Below are 10,519 nucleotides of genomic sequence, written 5' to 3' on the forward strand. Positions count from 1 at the left end.
GCCTCCCTAATGTCATACACCAGAGAGCAGGATAACACCAATAAGAAGCTTTCTCATTGGATCATGGAGTCGTCTGGCGTTGACAATTATCCTTCTCATGTGCGTCTCGTTTTAGGCGTTCTCTCATTATCTGCGCTGATTCGTCGCCGAAGATAAAAACTCGATGACGAATGGCGTCTCTTCCTTCCTCATTACCGTTAAAAGCAAGGGTCTCTATTTCTTTCGTGTTCGACCTTTCTCAATTCTCTCGATCCTTCTCCTTCTCTCTTCCTCCTTGTCGGAAATGCGCTGGAGGTTCCCACAGGGGGCGTTCATCCTCCTCTCTTCTCTCATCTTTGCCTCGTTCTATCTCTCCCTCTTCCGTTCCTACCACCGGACACGGGTATCTCCTGCGGCCACGCTTTCTCCGTCTCTCTCTGCTTTGGTGGAACTCTCACCGTCCTCCAATTCCCGTGTCGCTCTTCTTCGCCATGTAGCTCGCCCCCGCTCCCGCGTCACCCCTCCCTTCTCCGTCCTGTTTCCTGACTGGGAGGTGGTCGTGTTTCTAGACGCCCCTCTGTGGGTAGACTCGGCTGGAGGGTTTTTCTGCCATTTCCAGGATGGGTCTGTCTCGCCTGCGAAGCCGGAGTCTGTCATCCGTGACGCAGCCGAAAACACTGCATTCAAGTGCCGCATGCCATCGAGTGTCCGCCGGCTACGCCCCTTCTTCTCCCCTATGGTCACGGGTTCGTCGGAGATTAATCCCCTGGAGGCCGTCGACGGACCCTTGCTCGAGATGTCCCGCTGGAGCCTCCTTGCCTACGAAGCGCTTTCCACGGAGAAGGATGTGGTTCTTTTCGTCAAAGGCGTCAATAGTCGTCAGGGAAGAAACATCCCCGAAGCATACCTCCGCTGCGTTTTCTCCAACGGCGTCAAGACAACCGTGACGAGCTCCTCTCAGGAGGTGTTCCGGTGCTCCCACCCGCCGAAAGAGAAGCCACCTTCCGCCGGAGAGAAGGTCAAAGTCTCGCTGGAAGTCACCAACCCAGATGAAACCCCCCGTGAGGTGCCCTCCACTGCTTATTACACCCAGCCTCCCTCACGTAAGTCAGCGCGAAATCCACCAAAGTCACTACTCTGCGCGTGTACGATGATCCGCGACGCCGCCAAGTTCTTGCGCGAGTGGGTGACGTACCACGCCGCCCTCGGCGTCGACCGGTTCTTCTTGTACGACAACGGCAGCGAGGATGACGTCGAAGCGGTGATCCACAAGCTTACAGAAGACGGGTATCAGGTGACGAGGACTTTGTGGGCGTGGGAGAAGACCCAAGAGGCCGGATTTTCTCACTGCGCCGTCTCCTACAAAGATACCTGCGCATGGATGATGTTCATCGACATAGATGAGTTCGTCTTCTCTCCGTATTGGCTCAACTCATCCTCCCCTTCCAGACATATGATACCTTCTGTCCTGCCAATGGCTATTCCCTCCTTGTCGCTCTCCTCTTCTCCCTCGTCGTGGCCGCTCTCCCCACTGTCGTTAAATTTGGCGGACTCCCAATTGTTCATGTCCAGACGCATCGGGCAAATTTCTATACCATGCCACGAATTCGGACCGTCCAACCAGGCCGCGCACCCTAAGAACGGAGTCACTCAGGGGTACACATGCCGCCGGCTGGTCGAACAGCGGCACAAGTCTATTGTTCTCTTAGATGCCGTCGACGACAGCTTGTTGAATCTGGTTCACCATTTCCAACTGAAAGAGGGTTACAGGTCCAGGAAAGTATCAAAAAACAAATGGGTGGTGAACCATTACAAGTACCAGGCATGGCCCGAGTTCAAGAAGAAATTCCGACGGCGGGTTTCAGCTTATGTCGTCGATTGGCGGATCGACATGAATCCCACGTCGCAGGACCGGGCCCCGGGGCTAGGGTTTGTGCCCGTGGAGCCTGATGGGTGGAAGACTAACTTCTGTGAGGTGAATGATACGCGGTTGATGGAGTTGAGCGAGAGATGGTTTGCTGTGGAAGGAGAAAACGGGCAAAGAATGGCTTGGCAGGATGAATGAAGATCTATCTTGGGTGGCCTATCCACTGACTGACTGAAAGAGGTTTAAGATTCAATGGCTGCATGCAGAGAACCATGTCTTATCTCGGGCGCGACGAGGAAGCACATTTACAGATCAGAGCTGTATATACGAACAAAATTCAAATAGATCGCCCACAAACAGGTCCGTGAGGCAAGTTCCGTTGTCTGAACCAGAGTTTTGATTGATGATCACCGGATGGTTTTGATGCTGTCGATGCTGTATCATCCTCGATACATTAGATTCAACAAAGATCAGATAGATTTTTTTTTTCCCAATTTTCAACAACTCCATTGTTTACGGCAACAAAAGAGTTCCTTTTTTTTATGATGGTTCCGTTATATTTAATTCTTTATTTCTAGCTTTTATGGTTGAATTACTGCAGGATAACCCATTAAAAGGAATTGGATCGATTCATTTCAGTTGGCTCGAATGGAAATTTAAGGATCAAAGATTTAGAAAATGAATTCTCAAATCATCAGTTTCATGAAAATCTATGCAGAAATCTGGAAGGTTGGAACGATAGGGATAGTCGCGATGCATCAATAATAAAGATTGGGAGGAATATATTTCCACAGTTCCGTGCAGATTGAAGAATGGGTGGAGTATCGAAAGGCTTTAGAGAAAGAAAATGCAGCTGGACAAGCAGGCACCAGTTAGACGCATTACAGCGCACGGTTTAGTTAGTTTAGAATGAATTTGTTGGATAATAAGTATTGAATTAAGAAAAGAGGAATGTATCCAGATTTTTAAGGGAGAAGATTTTTTATTGTCAATAATCTCATGTAGCGTGTCGCCTTCAAAACTTTGATTCTTTGTGCAAGCGCAGCAGACATGAAACTGAATTTCTTGCTTATATTGTCCTTCATTGACCCATCAAACCTCCAGATTTGGAGTTCTTTCTGCCTCTAGACTTGGAAGCGGCCTTTGCCTCCAGAAGATGCAGAGATGGGCTTCCCTGGTTGCTGTTTCCTGGTGTGTTGTAAATAATGGAAGCAGCATGTTTTCTCCCATAACAATAGGCTATCCACCAGATTATGTCTTAGGTCAGTCAAACAGGTGGTACGCGAAAAGTTCGAGCTCAGATCGGTCCTGGCTCCCTCCCGATCTCAAATAGATCTGCGCTTTGTTCATTTAGTTACACAAGCCGATCTCGACCAAGCCTCGGTTCGGTTCGCGAGCTGACTCGGTAACTTAAATGACTTTGGGCCTTTGGGGACGATGGGCAGTCTTTTGAAATCAGGTTAGAGCTTCGAGTCAACTCTCCTCCAGTCCTCTTCTTTCGTCCACTCTCCGCTTATCCTATCTTCTCTAACAAATCGATAGAGTCGAAAAAACTTTTGGATTCTGTCTTATGATCCCTATTTTAATAGTGCCTTCACCACCACCAAACATCTTCTTGTTTTTACCCTATTCCTTAGCCTCTTCAATTAATCAGTTTTCACCGACATTTTCGGTTGCCAACAGAATAGATTAGATGTTAAAGGTAATCTTTGTCCATCTTATAATTTGGTAATATTGAGGTTCTATAGAGAAGTTCCTTTGGCAACAGGATCATTTTTGTGAAATATTTTTTCTTCTTTCTCTATTTCATTTTTTTACCTTGGTCCCTTGTGTTCTACGATGGAAGTGTGAATCTTTGTTTGATTGCACCCTTGTCGAAGGTTGTTGATTCATTTTGGGTCACCTTCTTTCCCCCTTCCATTCCATTTGCTTCAATTATGTGATTTTGTTATAGTTTATATGACGTTGTTGCAGTTTATGTGGTTTTGTTATAGTTGTTGAATTTAGGATCCCTTTTCCAATATTTCGAACAAGGGAATAGAGAAAGAAAAAGGAGAAAAGGAGAATAACGCTCACGGGTAGAGAGAAGAAGAAAAGAGGAACAAGTTATGCGCCAAGCAAAGAGAGAGAGATTTACTTAAGAGAGAATTGTAAAACTTGATTAATTCCAAATTACAACACCTCTATTTATAGTAGAGGAAGTAATAGAGTCCTTATACAATTAACCTTTAAATCTCTTAATTAAATTCCAACTCTAACTCTCTAAGATAAGTCTATCATGAAAGAATAACACAATCTAATATAGTTCTAATATAAGTTGAACTATAACCCTTCTTCAAGAACGTGGACATAAGGGAGGAGGCCAGCTCGTGGTCTTATCCTTGTGGGTCCCACGTGATCTTCCAACTCATATTGATAAGATTCCAGCTCGTGGTATCTTTGTGGGTCCCACTTGATCTTCAAGTCTTCTAACTCCTATCAGCTTGTGCTTCTTATCTTCTTAACTCGTGCTAGCTTGGGTGAGGACTCTTCTTGGCATCCCACATCCTCATGGTGGGTCCCACCAGCTCGTGCACTATGGTGGATCCCATATTATGACACTCCCCCTCAAGTTGGGGGTGAAAAAACATCATAGATGCCAAGCTTGCTGCAGATGGTAGACATAATCTTGTGAGTGACCAGCTTGGTGAGAATATTTGCAACTTGACTTTGTAATGATATATGCCTTATAGATAAAAGACCTGTTTGGAACTTTTCTCGCATAAAATGGCAGTCCACTTCAATATGCTTTGTTCTTTCATGGAAGATTGGATTCGATGTAATGTGTATTGTTGCTTGATTATCACAATATAGATCCATCAGAGCTTCTTTGTAGAATTCCAATTCAATGAGAAGATATCTTATCCATAAGAGTTTTGTATTTTGCTTTAGCAGTAGACCGTACTACTACATTTTGCTTCTTGCTTCTCCATGTAACCAAATTCCCTCCAACCATCGTAAAAAATCCCGAAGTAGATTTCCAGTCATTCGGGGATCCGGCCTAGTCTGCATCTGAGAATCCTTCGATGTTGAAGTGACCATGAATTTTATAGAGAAGTCCTCTTCCTGGTGTTCATTTCAGATATCGTATTATCCTTTCAAGTACTTGCCAATGACTAAGTTGTAGTTTGTGCATGTATTGACTCACCACACTTACTACAAATGATATATCTGGCCTTGTCAAACACAAGTAAATAAGTCTTCCCACTAGTCTCTAATATTTCCCGATATCTACATCTTCTCCAGTACCTGCACATAATTTTGTATTTGAGTCCATTGGAGTGTTTGCTGGTTTGCATCCTCGCATTCTTGTCACCTCCAGTAGATCAATGGCATACTTCCTTTGGGATAGCACAATCCCATGTCTGGATAGCATACTTCTTCCAGTAATCCAAGATCATTTGTCTTGAATTCAACAAATATTTTTTCTTTTGTTTCCTGGATGCCCTCGGAATCATTACCAGTTAAAATGATATCATCAACATATACTGCCAGAATTACCTTGCCTCTAAGTGTGTTTTTAATAAAAACTGAGTGATCTCCAGAGCATCTCTAAAATCCTACCCGTATGAGGGTTTGACTAAATTTCTCAAACCGTGCACGAGGGGACTGTTTTAGACCATACAGAGATTTTTTTAGTCGACATACTGACTTCCCCTCAACTACATACCCAGGTGGTTGTTGCATATAAATTTTTTCTTTGATGTCCCCATTCAGAAAGACATTTTTCACATCAAGTTGATATACCTGCCAGGAAGAGTTAGCTGCCAGAGACAATAACACACGTACCAAGTTCATTTTTGCCACTGGAGAAGGTTTTCTCATAATCAATTCCATAACATTGTGTATAGCCCTTACCCACGAGGCGAGCTTTCAGCCGAGCCATAGACCCATCCGGATTATCTTTCACAGTAAACACCCATTTCCAACCGACAGGACTAGAGCCCATGTCTAATTTTCATAAAGTGCTTACATTTCTTCATCCATTGTTGTCTTCCACCCTGGATGTTTGAGAGCCTCCTGATAGAACTGTGGTACAGATATGGAAGAAATAGCAGAGGAAAATTGATAACATGCAGGGGACAGACTATGATGAGACACAAAATTTGATATGGGATGAGATGTAGAGGGTATGGTGCAGGATCTGGGTTCTTTTCTTTGTGCGAAGGACGAGTATCATATTGTGGGCCAAAAATAATTACAGACGATGGATTTACCACAGTGGGATCCGTAAACTCAACAGGTGTGGTGTCAGCCGTTGTTTCTAGGGGCTGAGAAGTTTCTGTAGCACGGGGCACAATCGGTCAAAGAGAACCTGGTACTGAAGATAAACCTGGAGGAGCATTGTCAGAATAGTATGGAGAGTCTTAAAAAAATGTGACATCCCTGGACAAAAGTAAACACTGAAGAGTGAGATTATAACAAACATAACCCTTTTGTGTACGAGAGTATCCTAGAAAGATGCACTTGATAGATTTAGGATCAAGTTTACTGTGTTTTGGGGAGGAAATTTGGACAAAACATTGACACCCGAATATTTTCAAAGGCAGTGAAAACGGATCATCATTTGGTAACAATATAGAGTAAGGAGATTTATTACCAAAAACGAAAGATGGTAGACGATTTATAAAAAAACATGCGGTAAGGACTACATGACTTTCATGGCATATAATAAACCTCGAGCTACCTCAAGAATATGACAATTTTTCAGTTCGGCTACACCATTTTTTTGAGGAGTGTAGGCACATGATGTTTGATAGAAAATACCATTTTTCTTGACAAAAAGATTCAAGTTCTTTGGAAATGTATTCTTTGGCATTATCAGGTCGAAGTATTTTTATGTTCTAACCAAACTGAGTGAGTACCATAATATGAAAAGACTTAAAAATCAATGGTATCTCAGAATGCTCCTTAAATAGAAACAACCAAGTGGTACGATTCAAATCATCAATAAATGTAATAAAATACCTGACTTGAGAAATATTTGAGATGCTCAAATACATCGGTATGAATTAATGAAAATGGAGTAATACTTCTGACTTCTGGACGAGGTGAGTATGTACTTCTTTGATGTTTACTCAGTTGACAAACTCACAATTAAACTCGAACCTGACTTTAGGAGTAGGAAACATATAATGAAGAGATTGTGAAGACGGATGTCCCAACCGGTCGTGCCATAGCCTTGTCTCGTTTCCACTGGTGGAAATAGTATTTCTTTTTGGCATATCCAGGTAATATAACCCCCCTTGCTCACGGCCTCCACCAATCACCTGCTTCGTTATAAGATCCTGAAATACACACAAAGTGGATGAGAAGGTGATAGAGCAATTAAAATACTTTGTCAACTGACTAACAGATAACAGATTCAAAGGGAAGGTAGGAACAAATAGAATATCAATGAGCGGAAGTGATGGTGTAACGGAAGTGGATCCTTTCCCTTGAACCTTGGTTTGAGAACCGTTAGCTATGATAACAAACTTATGTAAAAGACACAGAGATACAAAATGTAATAAATGTTTGTTACCTGTAAGATTCTCGGAGGCTCCTGAGTCAATTATCCAAGATGAAGATGAGGTATATAGCATACCTGAAGCAGTGGTGGCAGCGGTATTTAATGAGGAACTTGGAAAAGAACCCATCATTTTCTGCAACAACTCATATTCTTCATTAGTAAAAATTTTATTTTCAGTTGATTTTGTGGGTTGATCCTCCTTTGTATCACCTACCAAGGTTTGATTAGCCTTTGTCAAGTCTGAGTTGTCGTTGGCATTATAACATATTTCTCCATAGTGACCAATTTTTCTACAGTAATTCATTTCCGTGTAATAGCATGTATCGATATGTGGCCATATCTCCCACAATGAGAGCATTCTTTCCATAATTTTCCATGTTTTTTATTAGCCAACTAATCACAATGGTATCATTTTTGTTATAAAAAATGACTTCTTAATCAATAGGCGGTCCACGTTGGTGAGATGACCAAGTAGTTCCTTTGTTATATAGAAACCTTCGAACCGATGTGGACCAACTCATAAAATTTGATACCCTTCGTAAGGGTATTATAGTAATCCTAAGTATACCACCTAGGGGTGGCTTCCAACCGAGCCGACTCGCGAGCCGCTCGAGTTCCGCTCAGTTCGATTCGTCATATTTTGAGCTCAAGCCGAGCTCGAACTCAGAAATGGGCTCGTTTAGATTAACGAGCCGAGCTCGAGCAGTCACCGGCTTGCGAGCCTACTCATTAATTTAACAAGCGATTCCAGGATCGGGGGATTTGGAAAAAATTTGGGTAACGTCTCATCCATTTCGTCATGCCGCCTGTGAAACCCACACTTCTCTATGCCATTTCTCTGCCATTTTCGTGTGGTTTCAGCATGATTTCTCGTGGAAATCGCTGTCCGTCGGCAGGTATTCAGGGGAAATGGGGGATTTGGTCTTCAAATCCCTCGTTCTCCCTCTCCCTCTTCGATTCCTCAATTTCTTCCTCTGCGATTTCTTTCTCTTCTTCCTCTGTGATTTCTTTCTCTTCTTCCTCTTCAATTTCTTCATCCAAAGTTTTTCCTCGCCGACGAGACGAAACGACGGTACGATGGAAGGAGGTAAGATTTTTATCTAATCTTCTGGTTTTTTTTTGTCGCCGACCTAACCCTACAAAATCTCTAATTCTCGCTTCGTTTCAGCAGTGCTCCTTTATTGTTGGAAAGGCTTTTTGGATATCCGAACGGCGAACACTCTGTTTCTGTAAGTGAAATATTCTGTATTAGAATGCAGTTATGCCTAAGCAAAGATAATGATCTGTTTCTTTTTTTTTTTTTTTTTTTTGCAGATATTTACAACTGACAGTTTTCTTGAACTTACAAAGTACACTCGGGAAGAAATTCTTGGAAGAAACTGTCGGTATCAATTTTATTTCATGATTTTGAGTGTTGATAACATATTTTGTTGACTATTTGATATATTGTCATGGTTTAGGGACTTTTTTAGTTCCAGTCCAGTCCTGTGTCTTAGATTTGTAAAAGGTTTATATTTGTTCTATAGTACATAATTGGTTCCCTTCCCCTTTCTCTTTCACTCTCTCTTTTTTCCAAAAAATCCCTGAAAATTCATATCCTTTCTTATCTCATTGACTTCTTTTTTTTTATCTTTCTTCATATATAGCACTCGAATGTTTAAAAAAACTAGCCATTAGGATTAAATAAGGTTATTTTTGGTATTTTATAAAAATAGGTCAAAATAAGCTCCAAATTTTATGATAATATAATCAATAAATTTTATTTTTACTAGTGAATATGTTGGTAGGTCACTTAAAAAATTTGGAGACCTATAGCTCTCTTGTAACTCAGGTTAGTTGTGGATTTGTATCTTATTACTTGGTATGAATCTTTCCTTCTTTACAAGCTTCTTTCGGTCTTTGGTTTATTACTTGGGCTTGAATCTTTCCTTCTTTACAAACTTATTTCGGTCTTTGGGTTCCAATTCTTCTTGCTTGCTGATGGGATTGAATACAATGGAGGGGTTACTGGGGTTCACTTCCTTTTTTTTTTTCTACATTCAGATGGGTTCAAATCCAGGTATGGATTCCAATCCTTTTCTCAAAAAAATTGGAAACACTTTATTTTCTATAAAATTTTCATTCAAGGATTAGGGTAAATTGTAAGTGTTTGTTATTATCAAAATTCATGTTCTTGGAAACATATAGAGCCCTTCATCTGCATTATCTATCATTCCCCTCTAAAATTGAAACTCGAAGTGACTTTTAAATTATTTACTTTAAAACCTCTCAATTCACTAGAAATACTCAACTATATCTCTTCTATTGTTATCACATTAACACTCAATTAGTTGTTATCCTAGTTGTGCTAGAGTAAGGATTATCCTAACCTTCCAAGGATCTCAAGTAAAGTACTTACCCATCTCAAATTTGTTAAACCCAATCCATAATGGGTCACATATGGATCATATGGTCTAATTCCACTTTGACTAATTTTCAGCCCTAAGGATATGTTTGGAACCCACAGAAAAGAAAAGAAAAGAAAAGAAAAGGGATGAAAATTTTATTTCTTGTTGTTTGGCAGCAAATAATCATTGAGAGAAAAGAAAATAAGAGAGAAATAGAATTTTCTCTCACAAAATGAGGGAATTTAGAGTGAAAATAAAAGAAATAGAAACTTGAGAAAATAAATTATTGATCAAAATAATAACATTACTAATTTTCTTTTCTTTTCCATTTTCTACGTGTATTCAAACAAGAGAAACTATATTTTTCTTTCATTTTCTCTCTCATTTTTCATGGTCATCCAAACAAAAGAAAATAAACCTTTTTTCTTCTCTTTGCTCTTTCTCTTTCTCCTTTCTTCCTTTTTCTTTTCTCTCTGCTTTCTATGTTCCAAACACAGCCTAAAGGTGAGGAGTTATGTGATTCTAGGTGTTGTGGGCCAAAAAGGATTATGGGATCCTGGGTTAAGTACTTAGCTTTTCACTACCTACCAGACCGGTCTTTTGGGTAGTATTGGCTAGGTACCCAACATTTGGTATCAGAGTTAGCGCTACGTCGTGAGTTCGATTCCCGACGATCGCGAATCTCAGACGTAGGCATCCACGTAACAGTGGACCTATGGTGAAATAGGCTTGGGA

General features: G+C 41.2%; 1 protein-coding gene across 1 annotated transcript; it reads left to right on the top strand.

The window, feature by feature from the left end:
* Window positions 1–283: 283 nt before the first annotated feature.
* On the top strand, window positions 284–2,044 carry LOC137943779 (glycosyltransferase family 92 protein At1g27200-like). Its single transcript, XM_068789212.1, has one exon. The coding sequence runs from the start codon at window positions 284–286 to the stop codon at window positions 2,042–2,044; it is 1,761 nt and encodes a 586-aa protein (XP_068645313.1).
* The last annotated feature ends 8,475 nt before the right edge of the window (window positions 2,045–10,519 follow it).

The sequence above is a fragment of the Aristolochia californica genome, unplaced genomic scaffold (assembly GCF_029961685.1).
Source record: "Aristolochia californica isolate CCGP_79_NKW_82.1479 unplaced genomic scaffold, dmAriCali1.0.hap1 SCAF_11, whole genome shotgun sequence".
Classification (NCBI taxonomy): domain Eukaryota; kingdom Viridiplantae; phylum Streptophyta; class Magnoliopsida; order Piperales; family Aristolochiaceae; genus Aristolochia; species Aristolochia californica.